The sequence below is a fragment of the Trachypithecus francoisi genome, unplaced genomic scaffold (assembly GCF_009764315.1).
Source record: "Trachypithecus francoisi isolate TF-2019V2 unplaced genomic scaffold, Tfra_2.0 Lachesis_group12, whole genome shotgun sequence".
In the NCBI taxonomy this organism is placed as follows: Eukaryota; Metazoa; Chordata; class Mammalia; order Primates; family Cercopithecidae; genus Trachypithecus; species Trachypithecus francoisi.
In genome coordinates, this window is record NW_022681457.1 from 92,497,289 (window position 1) to 92,523,671 (window position 26,383).

At 48.5% G+C, this 26,383-nt stretch overlaps 2 protein-coding genes across 4 annotated transcripts in view; both read right to left on the reverse strand.

The window, feature by feature from the left end:
• The window catches only part of HDAC1 (histone deacetylase 1), a 44,908-nt gene extending 30,529 nt beyond the window's left edge, over positions 1-14,379 (reverse strand). Inside the window, exons 1-2 of the mRNA XM_033227292.1 lie at positions 14,244-14,379; positions 2,692-2,804 (exon numbers count right to left, since the gene is read on the reverse strand). Of these exons, the coding sequence (XP_033083183.1) occupies positions 2,692-2,804; positions 14,244-14,292 (162 nt within the window). The 5' untranslated portion in view covers positions 14,293-14,379. The remainder of the gene's footprint in view (positions 1-2,691; positions 2,805-14,243) is intronic.
• A 7,021-nt stretch (positions 14,380-21,400) lies between these two features.
• Positions 21,401-26,383, reverse strand: part of LCK (LCK proto-oncogene, Src family tyrosine kinase) — a 33,279-nt gene continuing 28,296 nt past the window's right edge. For all 3 annotated transcript variants that reach the window (XM_033227296.1, XM_033227295.1, XM_033227297.1), the window contains one exon: positions 21,401-22,052. In XM_033227296.1, the coding sequence (XP_033083187.1) occupies positions 21,850-22,052 (203 nt within the window). In that variant the 3' untranslated portion in view covers positions 21,401-21,849. The remainder of the gene's footprint in view (positions 22,053-26,383) is intronic.

A 26,383-nucleotide genomic window follows, 5' to 3' on the forward strand; every position in this document is an offset into this window, starting at 1 on the left:
CTCACGCCTGTAATCCCAGCACTTTGGGAGGCCAAGGCAGGCGAATTGCTTTGAGTTCAGGAATTCAAGATCAGCCTGGGCAAAATGGTAAAACTCCATTTCTACCAAAAAATTAGTATGGTGGCTTACACCTTTAAATCCAGCTACTTGGCAAGCTGAGGCTGGAGAATCACCTGAGCCCAGAAAGCAGAGGTTGCAGTGAGCTGAGATCGTACCACTGCACTCCAGCCTGGGTGACAGAATGAGACCCTGTGTCAAAAAACAAACAAACAACAAACAAACAAACAAAAAAACCAGGCATGGTGGTGCCTGCCTGTAGTCCTAGCTACTTGAGAGGCTGAGGTGGGAAGATAACTTCAGCTCAGGAGTTCAGGGCTATAGTGAGCCATGATCACGCCACTGCACTCCTGCGTGCAGGGATAGTCTGCTCCCTAGAGTACCTAAAAATATCTTCTGCCTTTTCTGTTTTTCATTCCCAGCTGCCTTCATACCTAAAAATGCTCTATCGTCCCAAGGTCTGTCTACTCGTCTACTTTCCTTCCTTGCTTCCCCAGTTGCCTCCACTGGCTCCAGAGACGTGACAAGGCCATCTAGGAAAGAACACTCATCTCCTTTCAGTCTCTGGAATGGGTGACAAAAATACCACTGTTGTTAGATTACTCAAGCTGTAGAAACAGACTTGAACCACAGATTCTTATGCTGTACGGCAACATGCACCCCCAGTCCCTCTTTATTTTCTCATTTGGACTCTTGTAACAGCCACTCACCTAGCCTCCCGGCTTCTAAAACGCATGCCTGTTCCTATCTCTCTTCCATTAAAAACCCTTCACTTGTTCCTCCTCACTGTCTCCAGAGAGGTTAAAACTGGAAACCATTGGACCTATGTGGTCTACAGATGTACTAATGTGTTTGGTTTGTATACATGCTTCAAATAAAAACCAAAAAGCAAAAACTCTGGGTTAACTTTTTTTTTTTTGAGATAAAATCTCATTCTGTCACCTGGGCTGGAGGGCAGTGGTGCAATCACGGCTCACCACAGCCTTGACCTCCCAGGCTCAAGTGATCCTCTGACCTCAGCCTTCCAGATAGCTGGGACTACAGGTGCAGGCCAGCATGCCAGCTAATTTTTTTTCTTTGTATTTTTTGTAAAGACAAGGTTTCTTGGGATAACATTTTAAACCTGGGAGATTTTACATAATAATCTGGATTTCCAGCGTCTCTTTTTTTTTTTTTTGAGACAGAGTCTCGCTCTGTGGCCCAGGCGGGAGTGCAGTGGCCGGATCTCAGCTCACTGCAAGCTCCGCCTCCCGGGTTTACGCCATTCTCCTGCCTCAGCCTCCCGAGCAGCTGGGACCACAGGCGCCCGCCACCTCGCCCAGCCAGTTTTTTGTATTTTTTAGTAGAGACGGGGTTTCACCGTGTTAGCCAGGATGGTCTCGATCTCCTGACCTCATGATCCGCCCGTCTCGGCCTCCCAAAGTGCTGGGATTACAGGCTTGAGCCACCGCGCCCGGCCCCAGCATCTCTTTAAAAACTCGAAGATCAGTGAAAAGTCACCTGTAGCTGAATCTACAGGTTAGACAGAGTCTATACTCTCTGATAACTAGAGATTTGGCATCTACTTCAACACAGTCCTACTCACTCTTATTTAGGCATTAAAGTTTTGGTTTTGTTTTGTTTTTTTGAGACAGGGTCTCACTCTGTCTCTCAGGCTGGAGCACAGTAGTGCAATCACGGATCACTGTCACCTCTGCTTCCCAGGCTCAAAACAATCCTCCCACCTCAGCCTCCTAAGTAGCCGGGACTACTTGCCACCATGCCTGGCTACTTTTTTGTAGAGACGAGGTCTTGCCATGTTGACCAGGTTGGTCTCAAACTCCTGGGCTCAAGCAATCTGCCCATCTCGGCCTCTCAAAGTGCTAGGATGACAGGCGTGAGCCACCGCACCTGGCTTTGCTTTTTTGTTTTGTTTTGTTTTGTTCTTGAGATGGAGTCTCGCTCTGTCACCCAGGCTGGAGTGCAGTGGTGCAATCTCAGTTCACTGCAAGCTCTGCCTTGTGGGTTCACACCATTAACCTGCTTCAGCCTCCCAAGCAGCTGGGACTACAGGTGCCTGCCATCACGCCCAGCTAATTTTTTGTATTTTTAGTAGAGACGGGGTTTCACCGTGTTAGCCAGGATGGTCTCGATCTCCTGACCTCGTGATCCGCCCACCTCGGCCTCCCAAAGTGCTGGGATTACAGGCGTAAACCACCGTGCCCAGCCTAGCTTTTTTTTTAAGACAGAGTCTTGCTCTGTCCCCCAGGCTGGAATGCAGTGGTGCAATCATAGCTCACTGCAGCCTCAACCTCCCAGGCTCAAGCAGTCTTCCCACCTCAGCCTCCCAAGTACCTGAGACCACAGGCACATGCCACCATGGCCAAATTCTGTCGTAGAGACAGGATTTCCCTATGTTGCCCAGGCTGGCCTAGAACTCCTAGGTTCAAGTGATCCTCCTGCCTCCACCTCCTGAAGTGTTGTGATTACAGGTGTGAGCCACCATGCCCAGCCAAAAATCTTTATCATTTATTGTACCTGCCTTGTAACAGCAGTCAACACGTAAATAAGTGGTGGAGAAAATGAGATAATGAATGGCATATGGGCAACGAGAGCAGATGCAGTTAGGGAATAATAGCACAGCTGGTAACTCACATAGATTTCCATTTTTCGGTAGAGACCATAGTTGAGCAGCAAATTATGAGTCATGCGGATTCGGTGAGGCTTCATTGGGTGGCCTTGTCCGTAGTAGTAATTTCCAACATCCCCTGAAGAAGAGACAGTGACAGCTTCACTAAACGGTTAGATATACACTCCCACGAGAACCCAGGAATTTTTTTTTTCTTTTTTTTTGAGATGGAGTCTCGCTCTGTCACCCAGGCTGGAGTGCAGTGGCGTGATCTTGGCTCACTGCAAGCTCCGCCTCCTGGGTTCACGCCATTCTCCTGCCTCAGCCTCCTGAGGAACTGGGACTACAGACACCCGCCACCACGCCTGGCTAATTTTTTTGTATTTTTAGTAGAGACGAGGTTTCACCATGTTAGTCAAGATGGTCTCGATCTCCTGACCTCATGATCCGCCCATCTCGGCCTCCCACAGTGCTGGGATTACAGGCGTGAGCCACCACGCCCAGCGAACCCAGGAATTTTTACAGCAAACTCCCAGTCAAATTCTTTCTGGCTCATTTCTAGTTTCCAAGATTCTCTCCTACCTTTTGAAGGGTAACTCCAAAAGAAAAAAAGAAAAAAAAGCAGGGAGCCTAGTGAGGTCAACATTTAAGGTTCAGGCCGGGCGCGGTGGCTCAAGCCTGTAATCCCAGCACTGTGGGAGGCCGAGATGGGCGGATCACGAGGTCAGGAGATCGAGACCATCCTGGCTAACCCGGTGAAACCCCGTCTCTACTAAAAAAATACAAAAAACTAGCCGGGCGAGGTGGTGGGTGCCTGTAGTCGCAGCTACTCGGGAGGCTGAGGCAGGAGAACGGCAGGAACCCGGGAGGTGGAGCTTGCAGTGAGCTGAGATGGCGCCACAGCACTCCAGCCTGGGGGACACAGCGAGACTCCGTCTCAAAAAAAAAAAAAAAAAACATTTAAGGTTCAGTCTAGCTCACTTTCTTCTGGAACCCACAGGCACTAGATAGCAAGAGGGGTTCATTCCAAAGCTATTGGGAACAACAGCCAGTTAAATGATTCACCTCACTATACCTCCAAGGAATTCCCTCCCACAACAGAAAAATAACCATCGCTACTCAGAACTATTAGAAGCCACAGTTCACCTCTTACATATTGTAATACTTACAGTGTCAAAGCACATTCACTTTATCTTCTTACTGGATCCTTACAGTAACATGGGTAGGATAGGGGGTATTAGTATTCTCACCTTATAGATAAGAAAACTAAACCTTATCACTTGCTTAAGCTATAACACTAGCCTTCTAATTGGTCCCTCTACCTTCAATTCATACTACCTGCCACACTGTTGCCAGAGTTATTTTCCTAATCCACAACTCTGATAACATCACTCCTTTGCTCAAAAAATCCTTATGGTTCCCCATCCCCTACAGGATAAAGAGTAAAGAATAACTTTAACGGAGATAGGCATGGTGGCATGAGCCTGTAATCCCAGCTACTCTGGAGGCTGAGGCAGGAAAATCACTTGAGCCCAGGAGTTTTGAGAGCAGCCTGGGTCTCTAAATTTAATAATAATAACTTCAGAAGACTGGCATTCAAAGACTTTCTTTTTTTTTTTGAGACGATCTGTTGCCCAAATTGGAGTGCAGTGGTGCAATCTCAGCTCACTGCAACCTCCGCCGTCTGGGTTCAAACAATTCTCCTGCCTCAGCCTCCCAAGTAGCTGAGATCACAGGCATGTACCACCATGCCTGGCTAATTTTTATATTTTTAGTAGAGAAGGGGTTTCACCTTGTTGGCCAGGCTGGTCTCAAACTCCTAATCTCAGGTGATCCACCCACCTTGGCCTCCCAAAGTGCTGGGATTACAGTTGTGAGCCGGTGTGCCTGGCCAGCATTGAATCAAGGACTTTCTTTTTTTTTTTTTTTTTGAGACAGAGTCTCGCTCTGTTGCCCAGGCTGGAGTACAGTGGTGCTATCTCGGCTCACTGCAAGCTCCCCCTTCCAGGTTCACGCCATTCTCCTGCCTCAGCCTCCCGAGTAGCTGGGACTACAGGCGCCCACCACCATGCCCGACTAATTTTTTGTATTTTTAGTAGAGACTGGGTTTCACCATGTTAGCCAGGATGGTCTCGATCTCCTGACCTCGTGATCCGCCCACCTCAGCCTCCCAAAGTGCTGGGATTACAGGCATGAGCCACCGCACCCGGGCAAGGACTTTCTTAATCTGCCTTTCCAGTTTCATCTCCTGCTACCACCCTTTCTCACAACACACACACACACACTCTCTCTCTCTCTCTCTCTCTCTTCTCTCTCTCTCTCTCTCTCTCTCTCTTTCTCTCTCTCTCTCTCTCTCTCTCTCTCTCTCTCTCTCCTCTAGACTGGAGTAGGCAAATTATGGCCCTTGGTCCAAATACAACTAGCTGCCTGTTTTGGTAAATAAAATTTTATTGGAACACAGCCATGCCCATTTGTTTACAGTTCCTCTATGGCTATTTTCACACTAGAGTGGCAGAGCTGAGCAGTTTAGTTGCCACAGACACCCATGCGTATGGCAAAATAAAGCCTAAAATATTTACTATGTGGCCTTATACAGAAAAAGTTTGCCAACCTGTGCTCCAGACACACCAGATTATAATCAGTATCCTGAACATGACATTCACCTTCGCACCACAGTATCCTTTGTGCAGACTGTTCCTTCGACCTGAAATGTCCTCCTTACTCTGATGATGCTTGTACTACAAAGCCCACCTCAAGCGCCAAACCCTTTCTTGATCAAAATAAATGGTCTTTTCCTCTACATGTAATTTGTATACAGCACTTCATTAGTTTTGTTTTCTTTTTTTTATTTCTTGAGACAGAGTCTCACTCTGTCGCCCAGGCTGGAGTGCAATGGTGCTATCTCGGCAGCTCTCTACAACCTCCGCCTCCCAGGTTCAAGCAATTGTCCTGCCTCAGCCTCCTAAATTGCTGGGATTACAGGTGCGTGCCACCAAACCCAGCTAATTTTTGTATTTTAGTAGAGGTGGGATTTCACCATGTTGGCCAGGCTGGTCTCGAACTCCTCACCTCAAGTGATCCGCCCAGCTCAGCCTCCCAAAGTGCTAGGATTATTTTATATCTGAATTATTTACATAACTATATCCACAAGACTGGGTACCCCTTGAAGGCAAGGATTAATATGCCTTGTATATCACAGAAGCTCAATAAAGATTCAATGAATTGAATTGAGTCTCAGAGAAGTTAAGTGCCTGCTCAAGATGACACAGCTAATGGATGATCTGGAGCCCACTCTTCTGACTCCAAATCCAATACGCTAAAAGCTACATTAGGTTTCTTTTTCTTTTCCTTTTTCTTTTCTTTTCTTTTTTTTTTTTTTGAGATGGAGTCTCGCTTTGTCGCCCAGACTGGAGTGCAGTGGCCGGATCTCAGCTCACTGCAAGCTCCGCCTCCCGGGTTTACACCATTCTCCTGCCTCAGCCTCTCAAGTAGCTGGGACTACAGGCGCCCGCCACCTCGCCCGGCTAGTTTTTTTTTGTATTTTAGTAGAGACGGAGTTTCACCGTGTTAGCTAGGATGGTCTCGATTCCTTTTTTTTTTTTTTTTTTTTTTGAGGCGGAGTCTCGCTCTGTCGCCCAGGCTGGAGTGCAGTGGCGCAATCTCGGCTCACTGCAAGCTCTGCCTCCCGGGTTCACGCCATTCTCCTGCCTCAGCCTCCCAAGTAGCTGGGACTACAGGCGCCCACCACCTCGCCCGGCTAGTTTTTTGTATTTTAGTAGAGACGGGGTTTCACCATGTTAGCCAGGATGGTCTCGATCTCCTGACCTCGTGATCCGCCCGTCTCGGCCTCCCAAAGTGCTGGGATTACAGGCTTGAGCCACCGCGCCCAGCCTTTTTTTTTTTTTTTTTTTTTTTTGAGACAGTCTCGCTCTGTGGCCCAGGCTGGAGCGCAGTGGCACAATCTCGGCTCACTGCAAGCTCCGCCTCCTGGGTTCACGCCATTCTCCTGGCTCAGCCTCCCAAGTAGTTGGGACTACAGGCGCCCGCCACCACACCCGGCTAATTTTTTGGATTGTATTTTAGTAGAGACAGGGTTTCACCGTGTTAGCCAGGATGGTCTCGATCTCCTGACCTCGTGATCCACCCGCCTCAGCCTCCCAAAGTGTTGGGATTATAGGCATGAGCCACTGTGCCCGGCCCTACATTGGGTTTCTCAGGTACTTACTTTAGTTTGCACTTAATCTAGAGGGCCCTATAAATCTACCTGGTAGAAAGTTCCTTGAACACTGTTGCAAAATCAAGTGAACTACACACCCAAAGATCTCTCCTTAGAGGTTTATTAGGATGAGGCAGAGCTTTCGGCACCCAGTGAATAAAAGGCATGAGCCTTGATCCCTAGCAACTCTCTTGCCTATCAAGCCTGCATCCAGTCAAGGCTCAGACCTGGGGGACTAAGATACCTTATCCAGAAGGTTAAGGGAGTATCTGAGGTGAGGGTAGTGAGGGTGGGGCTCTGAGACACCATCCTTTTCTTTTTATGTTTTTTGTTTGTTTGATGTTTTTGTTTGTTTGCTTGTTTGTAGAGATGGCATCTTGCTTTGTTGCCCAGGCTGGTTTCAAACTCCTGATTAGCCTTCTAAAGTGCTGGAATTACAGATGTGAGCCTCCAATAGTGCAGGCCAACCATCCTTTTCTTAAGTTTTTAATTAGTTTGCCAACTGTGCTGTGTGTATTCCTATACACATTGACAAATGCTATGACAGGGTGGTACGGAGCATGAGGGGTACTGTCCACTTCCTTAGAATTCCACCCTGGATCCTCTTCTATATAACTTCTTGAGTGACTGCATCCTTTATGACTAAATTTACTACAATTAAAATAAAGACATATCTCTATATCTTAATCAGGTTGCTGAGAGACTTTAAAAGAAATTGTCCTTTTTATTTAGGTACGACTTAATTTTTATTTTTATTTTTGGAGACAGAGTCTCACTCTGTCACCCAGGCTGGAGTGCAGTGGTGCAATCTCAGGCTCACTGCCTGCCGGGTTCAAACAATTCTCCTGCCTCAGCCTCCTGAGTAGCTGGGATTACAGGCATGTGCCACCACGCCTAAGTTTTGTACTTTCAGTAGAGTCAGGGTTTCACCATGTTGGCCAGGCTGGTCTCAAACTCCTGACCTCAAGTGATCCGCCCACCTTGGCCTCTCAAAGTGCTGGGATTACAGACTTGAGCCTGGCATCAGCCATACTTTAAACTCTTAAAGAGCTTTCCCATCATTGTTCTCATAATAGAAACTCCTATCATTTTGATTTTATAGGAGAGTAATCTGAAATGTAAGGTGACTTGCCTAATATTGCAAAGCTTCTCAATGGCAGAGCCAAATCTGAGTCCCAAAGTAATGACCTCACTGCAAAACTCGGTTTCTCAAATAAGATGTCTATTCCCGGCTGGGCATGGTGGCTCAGCCTGTAATCCCAGCACTTTAGGAGGCCGAGATGGGCGGATCACGAGGTAAGGAGATCAAGACCATCCTGACTAACACGGTGAAACCGGTCTCTACTAAAAATACAAAAAATTAGCCAGGCGTGGTGGCATGCACCTTCAGTCCCAGCTTCTTGTGAGGCTGAGGCAGGAGAATGGCGTGAACCCAGGAGGTGGAGGTTGCAGAGAGCCGAAATCGTGCCACTGCACTCCAGCCTGGGCAACAGAGCAAGACTCTGTCTCAAAAAAAAGTGGGGGGGAGGGGAAAGAGACAGCATTAGGAGATATACCTAATGTAAATGATGAGTTAATGGGTTCAGCACACCAACATGGCACATGTATACATATGTAACAAACCTGCACATTGTGCACATGTACCCTAGAACTTAAAGTATAATAAAAAATAAAATAAAATAAAATAAAAAAAGAAGTCTATTCCCCTATCTAAAGACTGAGGTCTTTCTACTTTTTCTTCTTCTTCTTTTTTTTTTTTTTTTTTTTGAGGCAGGGTCTTGCTTTGTCACTCAGGCGGAGTGCAGTGGCACCATTATTGGGGTCACTGCAGGCTCTACCTGGGCTCAAACCACCCACCTGCCTCAGTCTCCCACCTCAACCTCCCAAGTAGCTGCAATTACAGGCACGTGTCACCACACCCAGCTTATTTTTTTGTGTTGTTTTGTAGAGCTGGGGGGTCTCATTTTGTTGCCCAGGCTGGTCTTGAACTCCTGGCCTCAAGTGATCCTTCCTCCTTAGCCTCCCAAACTACTGGGATTACAGGTGTGAGCCACCATGCCTGGCCCATTTTTTTCTTCTTTTAAACTGAGATGTTATCATAAAATGTTATCATAAAACTGTGCAAAATGATATGACTACAAAAATCACAGGTTCCAGCCTCAAAATGATTCTCATCATTGCCCAGCAATCCTTCCAAATTTCTTTCCCTAGCCCCCAACTTTTGCAACAGCTATTTAAATCTCCTCTCTTCAAGATTCCTAATCTACCAACTGCCCTTCCCCACCCTCAGGAAAAGGAATATTCTCTTTCCTCACCTTGAGAACCCCCTCAACTTTCTCCTTATCTCCTCCTCTTCAAACTTACCTCCATTTGAACTTTTCCTTGCCATTTACCCTCGCATCACAAAGGATTTTGTTAAAGGTTGGTGTCTCTACCTGGGCTCCGGTTTCCATTTCCCCTCGTCTCCTCAGGAAGCTCCATTACTACTAGTCCCTTTCCTGTATCTTCACCCTCTCCCTCTCTTCTGGCTGTTTTCTGTAAGAATTATTTCAATATGCTCAACTTTTAGCCACTACATCTCCCTTATCAATAATCCTCTCTCTCTACCTCACACAAGCTTCCCTTTGAAAGGGTTCAACTAGCTGGGCATGGTGGCTCACGCCTATAAACCTAGCACTTTGGGAGGCCGAGGCGGGCAGATCACTTGAGCTCAGGAGTTTGAGACCAGCCTGGGCAACATGGTGAAATCCTGTCTCTAAGCAAAAGACAACCGTTTGTCTTCTAAACAAAAAATACAAAAAGGGTGCACACCTGTGGTTCCAGCTACTTGGAAGAGTGAGCTGAGATCGTGCCACTGCACTCCAGCCTGAGTGACAGAGTGAGACCCTGTCTCCAAAAAAAGGGTTCAACCCAGTGTCTCCTCTTCATCTAGCCATCCATGTACTGCAATCTACCACAATCTAGCTTCTGCCCCAATTGCTGCCAACACTTGCCCAATCCCTCCCTTCTTTAGCTTCTGCAACTCGGTACTTTCTGGTTCACTGACCTCTCTGGCCCCTCACTCTATATCGTTATACATTTAATCAACACATATTTATTGAGAACCTACCATGAGCTAGGCATTGTTTTTGGTGCTGGGGATAGAGGTAAACAAGGCATGGCCCCTTTCTCTAAAGAGCCTCCTGCCTACAAGAAATATGACCAAGTAAATGCGCAATTCCGCTACACAGTGACAAATACCATGGTGAGGGTGTACACAGCATGAGGGGCACTAAACTTTTCCTCAGTCCACTTCCTTAGAATTCCACCCTGGAATTCTATATAACTTCTTGGGTGACTGCATCCTTTAGGACTAAATGTACTATAATTAAAATTGCTACCAGCCAGGAATGGTGGCTCATGCCTATAATCCCAGCACTTTGGGAGGTTAAGATGGGAGGATCACCTGAGCCCAGGAGTTCAAGGCCAGCCCGGACAACATGGCGAGACAACATCTCTACAATACATAAATAAATAAATAAATAAATAAAATAACTATCCACATGCTGATTGCTATGGTCTGAATGTGTCCCCCAAAATTCATGTGTTGGAAACATAATCCCCAGTGCCAACAATGTTTGGAAGTGGAGCCTTTTGGGAGGTGTTTAGGTCTCAAGGGCTCTACCATTCTAATATGTTAATGGCCTTATAAAAAAAAAACAGAGAGTTCATCCTTTTTTGCCTTTCCACCTTCTATCATAAGAAGACACTGAATTCAAAGCACCATATTGGAAGTAGAGATCAGACCCTCACCAGACACCAAATGCTGGCACCCTGATCTTGGCCTTTCCAGCCTTGGACTTCTCAGCCTCCAGAACTATGAGAAATACATTTATGTTCTTTTTTTTTTTTTTTGACACAAGGTCTCACTCTGTCCCCCAGGCTGGAGTGCAGTGGTGCAATCATGGCTCACTGCAAAGTCGACCTCCCAGGATCAAGTGATCCGCCCACTTCAGCCTCTCTACAGGCACATGTCATCATGCCCAGCTAATTTTTTTACTTTTTGTTGAGATGGGGTCTCCCTATGTTGCCCAGGCTGGTCTCAAACTCCTGGGCTCAAAAGAACCGTCTGCCCCAGCCTCCCAAACTACTGGGATTATAGGCATGAGCCACCACATCCAGCAATTTCTGTTCTTTATAAACAGTGTTCTATTATAACAGACTAAGATACTGATGACTACCAAAAAAATTTCTATCTTCTAAACTACCTACTGGATGCCTCTACTTGAATGTCCCCTAAACATCTTAACAGTTATCAATAGTTATTTCTAAACAAACAAACAACAACAACAAAAAACAGTAGCTTATGCCTGTAATCCCAGCACTTTGGGAGGCCGAGGTGGCAGGATTGCTTGAGGCCAGGCCCAAGAGTTCAAGACAAGCCTGGGCAATACATTGAGACCCCATCTCTAGAAGTTTAAAAAAAAAAAAAGTTATCAACTGACATGGCATTCTCCAAACCAAACACTCACCATCAAAATGCCACACCAGAGGCCAGGAAGTGTGGCTCACGCCTGTAATCCCAGTACTTTAGGAGGCTGAGGCAGACAGATCACTGGAGGTCCGAGACCAGCCTGGCCAACATGGTGAAACCCCACCTCTAATAAAAATACAAAAATTAGCCAAGCATGGTGGCGTACACCTGTAATCCCAGCTACTCAGGAGGCTGGGGCAGGAGAATCCCTTGAATCTAGGGGGTGGAGGTTGCAGTTGCAGTGAGCCAATATCATGCCACTGCACTCCAGCCTGGGTGACAGAGCTAGACACTGTCTCTCTCTCTCTACATATATATATGTATTGCCCACACCAGGAACTTGGGATCCATGCCTTCTTCCTTACCCCTACAATCTGAATTTCTTTTTTCGTTTGTTTTTGTTTTTTTGAGACCAAGTCTCGATCTTCTGCTCAGGGTGGAGTGCAGCAGTGAGAACTCAGCTCACTGCAATCTCCGCCTCCCAGGTTCAAAGAATTCTCATGCCTCAGCCTCCTGAGTAGCTGGGACTACAGGCATGTGCCACCATACCTGGCTAATTTTCTTATTTTTTTGAGATGGAGTCTCACCCTGTTGCCCAGGCTGGAGTGCGGTGGCGCAATCTTCGCTCACTACAACCTCTGCCTTCCAGGTTCAAGTGATTCTCCTGCCTCAGCCTCCTGAGTAGCTGGGATTACAGGTGTGTGCCACTACGCCCAGGTAATTTTTGTATTTTTAGTAGAGACAGGGTTTCACCATGTTGGCCAGGCTGGTCTTGAACTCCTGGCCTCGAGTGATCTCCTGCCTCGGCCTCCCAAACTACTGGGATTACAGGCGTGAGCCACTGCACCTGGACCCCATGACTTTAATTTCTTTCTCTTTTTTTTTTTTTTGAGATGGAGTCTCCCTCTGTCGCCCAGGATAGAGTACAGTGGCATGATCTCGGCTCACTGCAAGCTCCACCTCCCGCATCCACACCATTCTCCTGCCTCAGCCTCCCGAGTAGGTGGGATTATAGGCGCCCGCCACCACGCTGGGCTAAGTTTTTTTGTATTTTTAGTAGAGACGGGGTTTCATCAGTTAGCCAGGATGGTCTCAATCTCCTGACCTCGTGATCCGCCCTCCTCAGCCTCCCAAAGTGCTGGGAGTACAGGCGTGAGCCACAGTGCCCAGCCCATGACTTTAATTTCTAAGGTATAAACCTGATGATGTCACTAACCTGCATAAAACTTGAATCATTCACAAGTGCCCTCAATAAAGTTCAACTTCCTTGGGACAGCATGCCCAGCCCTTCATGGTCTGGTCCCTATTTACATTTTTTTTTTTTTTTTAGACATAGCCTCGCTCCGTCGTCCAAGCTGGAGTGCAGTGGTATGATCTCGGCTCACTGCAACCTCCACCTCCCGGGTTCTAAGGGATTCTCCTGCCTCAGGCTCCAGAGTAGCTGGGATTACAGGTGCGCGACACCATGCCCAGCTAATTTTGTATTTTTAGTAGAGACGGGGTTTCACCATGTTGGCCAGGCTGATCTCGAACTCCTGACCTCAGATGATCCACCAGCCTTGGCCTCCCAAAGTGCTGGGATTACAGGTGTGAGCCACCTCGCCTGGTCGGTCTCCATTTACTTCTGCAACCTCATTATTTGCAACCCTTCCCTCACCCCGGGTCCCCACCTTCTACAATAGGCCCCCAAATCTATGTCTCAGCCATACTGTTACAAATGCCTGTTTTTCTTTCTTCCTTTTTTTTTTTTTTTTTTTTTTGAGACAGAGTCTTGCTCTGTCGCCCAGGCTGGAGTCCAGTGGCCTGATCTCATCTCACTGCAAACTCCACCTCCCAAGTTCAAGCGATTCTCCTGCCTCAGCCTCCCAAGTAGCTGGAATTACAGGCGCGCGCCACGACGCCCAGCTACTTTTTATATTTTTGTAGAGACAGGGTTTTGCCATGTTGGCCAGGCTGGTCTCGAACTCCTGACCTCAAGTGATCCGCCTGCCTTGGCCTCCCAAAGTGCTGGGATTACAGGCGTGAGCCACCGCGCCCGGTCAAATACCTGTTTTTCAAAGGTGCTGTCCTCTCTCTTGCCTCTGAAACTTGCTGTTATCTTTGCCTTCCCTGTGCCTGGCTAAGAACTCCTGTTCTTCAGGTCCTGAGACGTCCCCTCCTTCGCTGACTCCTCAGGTGGAGTTCGGTGCCTATTCTCTGTGCTCCTCTAACACTCTGAGCTCTGACACGGAGAGAACTTCGGCCACTGGGACCCGATCATCCCCACCGCCCCAGCCCCTCAACACTTCCTCGAACACAGTAACCTGCTTGAGAGATTAAGTGAGAAGTCTGTTTTAACAGGTTGCATCGTTCTCCTTGCAACCCCTGGCGCCCCACGTCGCAGTAGCAACCGCAGGCCCCGCTGGGGGAGGGGAGGCGGGCGACCAGTCGTGCAGGGCTCTTCCCCCAGAAAAGATGAGGAAGAGACGGGGCAGGGAAGAGCTTTGGGTTCTCGGCAAGAAAATGTACCCCTGCAGCCGTCTCCATCAGATTCAGCCTCCCTGCTCGGACGCACCCTCCCCTCTAGGAGTCCCACTCAAACTCTCTACATCAAACTCTCCACATCAGACTTCCTCAGAATCTTCCCACCAAGATTACCTCTGGGTTCCCCCACGCGATCCCCTCGATCTCAGCCTCGATCACCTTTCCTCACAGCCTCCTCCCTCAGCCTCGACTTCCCCCTCGCAGCCTCCTTTCCGAGCCTCTCCCCAGCGCCTCAGCCTCCCGCAGCCTCCCATCGGCGCTCCAGCCTCAGCCTCCAGGTCCCCGGTTCGGCCCGGCCCCGCCCCCGCCGCGAGGACGGTGCTCACCGTCGTAGTAGTAACAGACTTTCCTCCGGGTGCCCTGCGTCTGCGCCATCTTGCTCGCCTCCCGTCCCTACCGTCAGTCGGTCCGTCCGCCCTCCCGCCCGCGGCTCAGCTCAGCGTCCGACCCAGGGGGGAGGGGGCGGGTCTCTGGTCCGCCCCGCCCGTCCCCTCCTGAGCTCACCTATAGCCGCGCAGCCCGGGCACCGCTCCAGCCAATCAGCTTGCGCAGACACGGGCCCGGAACTCGGCAGGGGGCAAGGGCAGCCCGGAGAGGCCGCCGAGGGCCCCCTGGGCCTGTACCAAGGTCTGCGACAGATGGGTGGGGAGCCGCCCGGGGACCGTACCATCAGTCCCGGGGGAGGAAAGCAGCTCCGTAAACTTAACAGTCTCACTTGGTCGTGAAAAGCGTGCTTGGAGATCGGAGGCCAACTTTCTGATTTTACGGAGAATAAACCGAGGCCTACAGGGGAAAAGTGACTTGCACAAGGTCACTCAGCCAATAAAAGGGCTGAACCTGGGTTAGAAAGCGAGTTTGTGATCGCAAAGGAGGGCTACAGAAAAATAATTAAATTAAAAAGAAAAGCAACACGCTGGTTTTGAGAGGAAGAAACTGACAAGAAAGGGAAAGAAAGCTGTTTGTCAAGGGGCTGCTGTGTGCCAAGTACTGTGCGACAGTTCACCAATGTTATTTCAGTTTTTCCTCAAAACACCTCTCGGCCAAGGGCTTTTTACCTCCATTTTACAGGACAGGATAAAGAAGTTCAGATTTCTGTGAATTACTCAAAGTTACACAACGTAATTAAATTCAGTTTTTCAACTGTACAGGATTTTTTGAATGCCTTCTTTGCACCAGAGGCACTGTAACAAAGTGACAGAACCCAGCCTTTCTGACTCCAAAACCTACCTCCCTGAAGCAGTCACCCAGGATGACTTAAGTAGGAGTCTCTTTAGACAGGAGGAACTGGGATTATCCTATGATAGGAGGGCAGATTTTCCTTTCCTTTCCTTTCCTTTTTCCTTTCCTTTTTCTTTTCCTTTCCCCTCCCTCCCCTCCCCTCCCCTCCCCTCCCCTCCCTTCCCTTCCCTTCCCTTCCCTGAGGATAGTTCCGCTTTAGTTGCCCTGGCTGGAGTACAATGGTGTGATCTGTGCGGTGTGACCTCGGCTCACCGCAATCTCTGCGTCTGGGTTCAAGCCGTTCTCCTGCCTCAGCCTCCTGAGTAGCTGGGCTTATAGGCATGCGCCACCACGCCCGGCTAATTTTGTATTTTCAATAAAGACGAGGTTTCTCCGTGTTGGTCAAGGTGGTCTCCAACTCCTGAGCTCAGGATCCGCCCGCCTTGGCCTCCCAATGTTACAGGCGTGAGCCATGGCCCCCGGCCTAGGAGGGCAGATTTCTCAGCCTGGAAGCTAATGACATTTTGGGCCAGGTAATTCTTTTTTGTAGGAAGCTGTTCTGTGCCTGGGCAAGTAGAGGGAAACTCTTGTCTCCAAAAAAAAAAATTAAGCAGCATCCTTAGCCTCTACTCACTAGATGCCAGTAGCACCTTCCCCCCAGACTGTGACAACCAAAATTATCTCTAGACATTGCCAAGTACTGTGCAATAGCTTTACCACTGGGTTGGGGGGAAGATTAGTGGGGTGTAAGGGAGTGTAAAATTGCCCCCAACTCTCCCATTGAGAACCACTCCACCAGATCATCAATTATCGACTGATCATCACTGTAAGTGGAAAGACCTAAAAGTGCAATGCTGGGCTATTAAAATAACTAAAATAATGTCAATATTTAATAAGTGCTTCCTATGTGCCAAACATTGCACTAAGTTAGCCACCTACTCGTGGTCCTACATTGAACAAGAGGCAGGGCAGGCTCATGTCTGTAATCCCAACACTTTAGGAGGCCAAGGCAGGTGGATCACTTGAGCTTATGAGTTCGAGACCAGCCTGGGCAACACGGCAAAACCCCATCTCTACAAAAAATAGAAAAATTACCCGGGTGTGAGGGCACGCTCCTGTAGTTCCAGCTACTCAGGAGGCTGAGGTGGGATGATAGCCTGAGCCCAGGAGACAGATGTTGCAGTGAGCCAAGATCACACCACCACACTCCAGCCTGGGCAATAGAGCCAGGCCTTGTCTCAAAAAAACAAAACAACATACATCTTTATGCCTCTTTAAAGAGTGTTTGGGACTTGTGTTTCTCACTCAGAAATTGCATTTGAGTCGTTAATTATAAGGTAACAGAAAATCTAAGGCTGGGTGGCTCTATAATAGAAACAGCAAAGGGCCAGGGAACAAATTCTACTCCGAGTTCTCTGCTGCTAATTCTCAGCTAGCCCTGGGTGGGTTTACTTAACCATTCTGGGCCTCCATTTCCCTTGTTATAAAATGGGGAGGAGGCCGGCTGCTGTGGCTCACGCCTGTAATCCCAGCACTTTGGGAGGCTGAGGCAGGCAGATCACCTGAGGTCAGGAGTTCGAGACCAGCCTGGCCAACATGGTGAAACCCCGTCTCTACTAAAAATACAAAAATTAGCTGGGTGTGGTGGTGCATGCCTGTAGGTCCCAGCTACTTAGGAGGCTGAGGCAGGAGAATCGCTTAAAACTGGGAGGTGGAGGTTGCAGTGAGACGAGATCAGGCCACTGCATTCCAGCCTGGATGACAGAGTGAGACTCTGTCTCAAATAAATAAAAGAAATAAAATAAAATAATAAAAATGGGGAGGATAGGAATACAAAATTCACCAACGCTATGGCAGCACACAGTATCCCAAAGAGAAGGAGTGTAGGGATCAGATGAGATCATGAGGTGTGGCAGCAGGTCAGTCAGGTGACAGATTTATGTTATTATGACTCAGATGCTCTTGTTTGCTTTTTTTTTTTTTTTTTTTGAGAGACGGAGTCTGGCTCTGTTGCCCAGGCTGGAGTGCAGTGGTGCGATCTCGGCTCACTGCAACCTCCACCTCCCCAGTTTACACCATTCTCCTGCCTCAGCCTCTCGAGTAGCTGGGACTACAGGTGCCCACCACCACGCCAGGCTAATTTTTTTTGTTTTTAGTAGAAATGGCGTTTCACCGTGTTCGCCAGGATGGTCTCGATCTCCTGACCCTGTGATCCGCCCGCCTCGGCCTCCCAAAGTGCTGGGATTACAGGCATGAGCCACTGCGCCCGGCCTTTTTTTTTTTTTTTTTTAAGACGGAATCTCGCTCTATCGCCCAGACTGCAGTGCAGTGGTGCTATCTTGGATCACTGTAAGCTCCCCCACCCGGGTTCATGCCATTCTCCCGCCTCAGCCTCCTGAGTAGCTGGGACTACAGGCACCCGCCACCATGCCCGGCTAATTTTTTTGTGTGTTTTTAGTAGAGATGGGGTTTCACAGTGTTAGCCAGGATGGTCTTGATCTCCTGACCTCGTGATCTGCCCACCTCGGCCTCCCAAACTGCTGGGATTACAGGGGTGAGCCACCACCTCGGCCTCCCAAACTGCTGAGATTACAGGCATGAGCCACCGCACCCGGCCCTTTGTTTGCATATCTTAAAAATTAGAGGCCGGGCCGGGCGCGGTGGCTCAAGCCTGTAATCCCAGCACTTTGGGAGGCCGAGACGGGCGGATCACGAGGTCAGGAGATCGAGATCATCCTGGCTAACACGGTGAAACCCCGTCTCTACTAAAAATACAAAAACTAGCCGGGTGAGGTGGCGGGCGCCTGTAGTCCCAGCTACTCGGGAGGCTGAGGCAGGAGAATGGCGTAAATCCGGGAGGCGGAGCTTGCAGTGAGCTGAGATCCGGCCACTGCACTCCAGTCCGGGCGACAGAGCGAGACTCCGCCTCAAAAAAAAAAAAAAAAAATTAGAGGCCGGGCATGGTTGCTCAAGCCTGTAATCCCAGCAGTTTGGGAGACCAAGGTGGGCAGATCGCCCAAGGTCAGGAGTTCAAGCCCAGCCTGGCCAACATGGTGAAACCCCATGTCTACTAAAAATATAAAAATTAACTAGACGTGGTGGCAGGCACCTATAATCCCAGCTACTAGGGAGGCTAAGGCAGGAGAATTGCTTGAAGCCTGGAGGTAGAGGTTGCAGTGAGCTGAGATCGCGCCATTGCACTCCAGCCTGGGGGACAAGAGCAAAACTCTGTCTCAAAAATAAAACAAAAATAATAAATAACATTTAAAAATTAAATGTTTTCCCTTTAATAAATAAATATGACATTCCCCCACTTTTTTTTTTTTTTTTTTTTTGAGACAGAGTTTCGCTCTAGTGGCTCAGGCTGGAGTGCAATGGTGTGACCTTGGCTCACCACAACCTCTGCCTCCCGGATTCAAGCGATTCTCCTGCCTCAGCCTCTCAAGTAGCTGGGATTACAGCCTCCCGCCACCACACCTGGCTAACTTTTCGTATTCTTAGTAGCGACGGGGTTTCGCTATGTTGGCCAGGTTGATCTTGAACTTCTCACCTTGTGATCCACCTGCCCAGGCCTCCTAAACTGCGGGATTACAGGTGTGAGCCACCGTGCCTGGCTGACATTTCCCCATCTTTCATCAAACACTCTGCCATCCTCAGGTATCTTTAATTTTCTCACTTTTTAATGGAAATGTGTGTGCAAAAAAACCATTTTCTTTATATACCATAATGTAATTTTCTTCATTATTCCATTTATTAAACCACTTATCTTTATTATAAGAACAACAAGCACGAACTTGATGATAAGTAGCTACTAATTCTCAGTTTCATTGTCTAAGATCAACAGGGAGTGGAGGGGACTCTGGCAAAGGCAGAGTTCGTGCCCTACCTGGAGGGGTGGCCATTATTCAGCTCCATGAGGACAGGTAAGTCCAACATAGCTAAATCTTCCTTTTTTTTTTTTTTTTGAGATGAGATTTCGCTTTCTTTTTCGCTCAAGCTGAAGTACAGTGGCAGGATCATGCTCACTTTAGCCTTGACTTCCTGGGCTCAAGCCACCCTCCTAAGTAGCTGGGAATACAGGCGTGCCTCCTGAGTAGCTGGGACTACAGGTGTGTGCCACCACACCCTGCTAATTTTTTTTTTTTTTTTTTTTTTTGCAGAGACAGGGTTTTGCCATGTTGCCCAGTCTGGTCTTAAACTCCTGGGCTCAAGCAATCTGCCCATCTTGGCCTTCCAAAATGCTGGGATTATAGGAGTGAGCCAACATACCTAGCCCCTATTTTACAAGAGAAGGCAGAAATCTGGAGTTTTATGTAAAATCTCCCCAGTTTTATAAACTGACTAACTCAGTCTATTTTCAAGACAGCAGTAAGAGCCATCCTTTTAAAATGTAAGTCAGGGCCGAGCGCCGTGGCTCACGCCTGTAATCCCAGCACTTTGGGAGGCTGAGGAAGACAGATCACTTGAGCTTCGGAGTTCAAGATCAGCCTGGGCAACATGGTGAAACCCCATCTCCACCAAAAATGCAAAATATTAGCTGGGAGTGGTGGTGTATACCTGTGGTCCCAGCTACTTAGGAGGCTGAGGTGGGAGGATTGTTTGAGTCCATGAGGCAGAGGCTGCAGTGAGCCGAGATTTAACCTTTGTTCTCCAGCCTGGGTAACAGAGTAAGACCTCATCTCAATTAAAAATAAAAAAATAGGCCGGGTGCGGTGGCTCACACCTGTAATCCCAGCACTTTGGGAGGCCAAGGCGGGCAGATCATGAGGTCAGGAGATCAAGACCATCCTGGCTAACATGGTGAAACCCCGTCTCTACTAAAAATACAAAAAAATTAGCCAGGCTTGTGGTGGGCTCCTATAGTCCCAGCTACTCAGGAGTGAGCCAGGGAAAGGCAGAGCTTGCAGTGGGCCAAGATTGCAGTGGGCCTGCACTCTAGCCTGGGCGACAGAGTGAGACTCCGTTTCAAAAAATAAATAAATAATAAAAATAAATAAATAAATAAAATGTAGTTCAGATCATACCAGCTTTGCAGAGATTCCTGCAAACTTTCCTCAACATGGCTTCTGCAGAGGTCACAAGGCCCCAGGCCTGTAGGATCTATCCTCCTCTCTCAGAGCTTGCCAGGTAAACACCTGCCTCACCCTATTCCTTCTGGTTGACTGCTCCTCCCCCTCCTCCATACAAGGCTCACTCCTTCACCTTGGAATCTTTGCTCAAAAGCCACCTTCTCAATGAAGCCTTCCTTTTTTTTTTTAAGACAGGATGTCCCTTTGTCGCCTACTCTGGAGTGCCGCAGTGGCACAATCATATCTCAAGCAATCCTCATGCCTCAGCCTCCTGATCTGCTAGGACTACAAGTGTGAGCTACTATGCTCGGCTAAGTGTGTTTGTTTTTTTTAAAACTTTTTTTGGAGACCGGGATCTTACTGTGTTGCCCAGGCTAGCCTTGAACTCCTGGCCTCCAGAAAATAGTCCCAGGTACTTGGGAGGCTGAGACAGGAGGATCATTTGAGCTGGAGAGGTTGAGGCTGCAGTGAGCCGTGGTCATGCCACTGCACTCCATCCTGGATGACAAAGTGAGACCCTGTCTTAAAAAAAAAAAAAAAATCTGAGGATAGTTACAGATTTATTTATTCCTCCTCCACTCCCACTGATTCATTTGACTAGCCTTAAAAAAACAAAATCTGGGCTGGGCGCGGTGGCTCAAGCCTATAATCCCAGCACTTTGGGAGGCCGAGGCGGGCGGATCACGAGGTCAGGAGATCGAGACCATCCTGGCTAACACAGTGAAACGCCGTCTCTACTAAAAAATACAAAAAACTAGCCGGGCGACGTGGCGGGCACCTGTAGTCCCAGCTACTCGGGAGGCTGAGGCAGGAGAACGGCGTAAACCGGGGAGGTGGAGCTTGCAGTGAGCTGAGATCCAGCCACTGCATTCCAGCCTGGGCGACCGAGCGAGACTCCATCTCAAAAAAATATATATATATATGAGGTCAAATATGGCCCTTTAATCAGTTAAAAATGCTGTTGCCCTTTTATAATGGGGAGGAAGGTCCTGTGACACACCCATTCCCTAAGGGATTCCAGGCAGGAGTCTCCCTGAATCCTTTGGGGAGGGGTTAGGAGCACTGTCCCATTTGAAGGGGTCTGCAGAACCCCCAGACATCCACTCATCTCATCTTTCACCCCAACTCAGGGTGACCTAGTTACCATTTTCTTAACCCCCACTGCCCACCCACAAAGAGTGGACAGTAAAGAGATGTACAACAGTCATCAACAGACATTTATTGAGCTCCTGATGTGTGCCAGGCCAGGCACCGAGGAGGAGCACACAGAGGTATTAGATAAGGTCCTGGCCCTCGAAGAACTTCTGAATAATCTGAGGAAAGAAAAATGGGTGGGCAGAAGCTTCTGTCAATCCCAGGCTTCTTCCCTCTCTCTGTGGTCTCAGGAAATGGGAGAGCCAAAGGGGTACCTTATACAGTGTCCAAGACATACACGCACAGGCTACACATGTACAAGACACATGTGCAGAGTCCACGCAACTACAGGACACGTGTACAGACACAAGGTGCGTATGTGTCACATGTGGGTGAGATTCGTGTGCAGAGTCCATATGTGCATAGGCCGTGTGACTATGGCACAAGAACTCCATCTCCCCAAGTCATGCTGGAGAGAAAGGGGGAGGACTCCAGGGCTTCTCAAGGCCTCTCAAGGCTGAGGCTGGTACTGGCCCTCTGTGGCCGTGAAGAAGTCCTCCAGCACACTGCGCAGGTAGTCAAAGGTGGGCCGGTCCTCCGGGCGCTCCTTCCAGCACAACCTCATAAGTTGGTACAGCTCCTCTGGACAGTTTTCAGGGCACGGCATGCGGTAGCCTCGCTCCAGGTTCTGAATCACCTCCGGGTTGGTCATCCCTAGGGGTTGATGGGAGAAAGGACATTAAGGTCAGGCACTGGAAGCCCACAGGCAGCGGTAATGTTCGGAATATTTAACTGGCACAGTATGAGCACCAATCCAAAAGAATCTTGGTCTTCATCAATGGTAAGGTCACACAAGCGGTACTTGCTGAATGTCAGTCACACCACTTGGAGTGCCTGGTATAGATTATTTCCTTTTTTTTTTTTTTGGAAATGGAGTTTCACTCTTGTTGCTGAGGCTGGAGTGCAATGGCATGATTTTAGCTCACCACAACCTCCACCTCTCAGGTTCAAGCGATTCTCCTGCGTCAGCCTCTGGAGTAGCTGGGATTACAGGCATGCACCACTACACCGAGCTAATTTTGTATTTTCAGTAGAGACTGGTTTCTCCATGTTGGTCAGGCTGGTCTTGAACTCCCGACCTCAGGTGATCCGCCCACCTTGGCCTCCCAAAGTGCTGGAATACAGGCGTGAGCCACCATTTCCAGCTGATTACTTACTTAAAAAAAAAAAATGTTGGCTGGGTGCGGTGGCTCACACCTGTAATCCCAACACTTTGGGAGGCCAAGGCAGGCGGATCACGAGGTCAGGAGATCGAGACCATCCTGGCTAACATGGTGAAACTCCATCTTTACTAAAAATACAAAAAGTTAGCCGGGCATGGTGGCGTGCGCCTGTAGTCCCAGCTACTCTGGAGGCTAAGGCAGGAGAATGGCATGAACCCGGGAGGTGGAGCTTGCAGTGAGCCAAGATTGCACCATTGCACTCCAGCCTGGGCGACAGAGCGAGACTCCATCTCAAAAAATAAATAAATGAACAAAAATAAAAATAAAAAAAATTTTAGATACGGGATCTCACTATGTTGCCCAGGCTGGAGTGCAGCAGCTGTTCACAGGCATAATCATAGCACATGGTAGATTTGAACTCCTGGGTTCAAGTGATCCTCTCACCTCAGCCTCCTAAATAGCTGGACAACAGGTGCACACCACCATGACCGGCTCCCCTGGTATAAATTAAATGCTCAATAATACACACATGTTAGTTGTGGGACCTTGGGCGAGCCCAGTTTCCTTATTTGGAAAATAGAGTAAAGAGTAAATAGCTGTTCCTACCTGACAGGATTGTTACGAGGATTGAATGAGGATTGATGAGAAAGCATCAAATATAGTGCACAAGCCAGGCATGGTGGCTCACGTCTGTAATCCCAGCACTGTGGGAGGCCAAGGCAGGCAGATCACTTGAGGCCAGGAGTTCAAGACTAGCCTGAACAACATGGCAAAACCCCATCTTTACTAAAAATACAAAAATTAGCCGGGCATGGTGGTACATGCCTGCAGTCCCAGCTACTTGGGAGGCTGAGGCACAGTAATTGCTTGAACCCAGGCGGTGGAGGTGCAGAGGTTGTAGTGAACTGAGACTGCGCCATTACACTCCAGCCTGAGCAACTCAAGCCAGACTCTTGTCTCAAAAAATAAAAAATAAATAAAAATAATATATATATTATTATATATATCACAGAAAGCATCGAATCTATCCAGGCACAGAAAGTCTGGATCGGAGATGCTTCATAGAAGGCACCTGAGGCCAGGTGCGGTGACTCATGCCTGTAATCCTGGCACTTTGGGAGGCTGAAGCAGGTGGATCACCTGAGGTTAGGAGTTTGAAACCAGCCTGGCCAACATGGTAAAACCCTGTTTGTACTAAAAAAATACAAAAATTAGCTGGGCATGGTGGCATACACCTGTAATTCCAGCTACTTGAGAGACTGAGGCAGGAGAATCACTTAAACCCAGGAGGTAGAGATTGCAGTGAGCTGGGATCGTGCCACTGCACTCCAACCTGGGTGACAGAGAGAGACTCTGTCTGAAATACATACATAAATAAATAATTAATAAAGGGCACCTGGGATGATGATGATTTGGTAGGAATGATGAGATGGTCAGGGCCCAGAGCAGCATGGGCACCTACAACCAAGACAGTGGTGAAGTCTCTCCAGTTTGAAGACCAGGCACATGACATCCTGCATCAGGAAGCCACATGGACCCTGGGCCTCAGCAAAGCAGACCTTATTTGGGCTTGAGAAGGTTCCCCAGGCCCCTCCATGACCCAGATGAAATAGTCTTTGAGCTGGTTCCCTCCCTTTATGCTGGTCCTGGCCCCTCTGGCAGGCGTTTGGCATGTAGACCCCAAGAAGAACTGCTCTGGAGAACTACGTGATCACAGCAGTAACACAGCTCCCTCCTTCCCTGTTTCAAATTGCTCATGTAGTATCTGGTTTCTCCTTCAGTCTTCTGAACAAAGATTGTGACAAGCAGTTCCCAAAGACCAAAAGCTTATAGGGTATTTACAAAATCAAAGTTTTGCTCCTGGAAAGTTTGGGACTAAAGCCTGGTCAACAAAGACCCTTTTTCCCCAGGACTTGTACAAGGGAGGCCTCTACCTATGGGACTCTCACAATTTTATTTTATTTTTCTTTTTGAGGCAGAGTCTCACTCTATTGCCCAGGCTGGAATGCAATGGTATGGTCTCGGCTCACTGCAACCTCCACCTCCCGGGTTCAAGGGATTCCCTTGCCTCAGCTTCCTGAGTAGCTGGGACTGCAGGCGCATGCCACCACACCCACCTAATTTTTGTAGTTTTAGTAGAGATGGGGTTTCACTATGTTGGTCAGGCTGGTCTCCAACTCCTGACCATGTGATCTGCCCATCTCAGCCTCCCAAAGTGCTGGGATTGCAAGCATGAGCCACCATGCCCGACCAGGACTCTCACATTTTAAAATTAGGGCATAGGAGGACAGAGGCCACAGAACTAAACAGCCATGGCCAGAGTTAGGGGATGCAAGCCCACAGGTTAAATCCAGCCAGAGTATGGCCCACAGATCCACTTTGGATTGGCCCTAGAGTGGTTTTATTTATTTATTTATTCATTTAATTATTTAATTTATTTATATTTATTTTTGAGATGGACTCTCACTCTGTCGTGCAGGCTGGAGTGCAATGGCATGATCATGGCTCACTGCTACCTCTGCCTCCAGGGTTCAAGTGATTCTCCTGCCTCAGCCTCCTTAGTGGCTGGGACTACAGGTCCCACCACTACGCCTGGCTAATATTTTTGTATTTTTAGCAGAGGCAGGGTTTCACCATGTTGGCCAGGCTGGTCTCGAACCCCTGACCTTGTGATCCGCCCACCTCAGCTTCCCAAAGTGCTGGGATTACAGGCGCGAGTCACCGTGCCCAGCCCCTAGAGTGTTTTTAAACAATTTGACTCGATCGCCAATAAATGGAAATGAACAAATTTTCCTAAAACTCCAAGTTTTGGCTTCTCTTAAAAAAACAAAAGATCTGGTTTTTTGGGTTCCCCATGCCTTAATTGCAACCATCTGCTGGAGCAGCTGCAAGTTTACCAAGGTCCCCATTTCTCCCCATTGTCTCCCTGACCCTAATGCTACATGTCAGTTGCCATTTATTATCATACTTTCACTGCCTATTTTCTTATAATAGATACATTCCCTATGGGTTTGCTTCTGTGGGAACAGGTGAGGAGCAGTGAGGACCCCTGGCAGGATAACTGGAGAGTATTTCCGTATTTCCAGCTCCAGCACTACCCCTGGACTTTGGGTTGGGGCAAGCCCAGGGCAGGGAAGCCCCTCAGCTTTTCACCTGTCTCCAAGGTGCTTTTTTGTTTTTATTTTTGTTTTGAGACGGAGTCTCGCTTTGTCGCCCAGGCTGGAGTGCAGTGGCACGACCTCGGCTTACTGCAACCTCTGCCTCCCGGGTTCAAGCAATTCTCCTGCCTCAGCCTTCTGAGTATCTGGGACTACCAGTGCGCACCACCACGCCCGGCTAATTTTTAATTTTTTTTTTTTAAGTAGAGACGGGATTTCACCATGTTGGTCAGGCTGGTCTCAAACACTTGACCTTGTGATCCACCAGCCTCGGCCTCCTAAAGTGCTGGGATTACAGGCGTGAGCCACGGCATCCGGCCTTCCAAGGTGTCTTTACCTTCTTTGGAGCAAAGGTCTGTTCACCTTACTCTGGGGATGTGGGAAGCTTCTACAAATTTAGCCACTGTGCCACATGACCTCCCTACTCCTGTCTTCGTGCTCCATTTCCTCTCCCCAGAGTTTCTTAGCAAGTTCCTTTCAAAAAATTCCATCCCTGTCTTGGCTGAATTCAGGAGTAAAGGGCTTTGTCCAGGAGATGGTGAGGGAGTCAGTGTATACTGACAACCTACTATGAGTCAGGCTCTTTCACAAATGGTCTCTCATTTTCCCCTTTTTTTTTTTTTGAGACAAGTTCTTTCTCTGTTGCTCAGGCTGGAGTGCAATA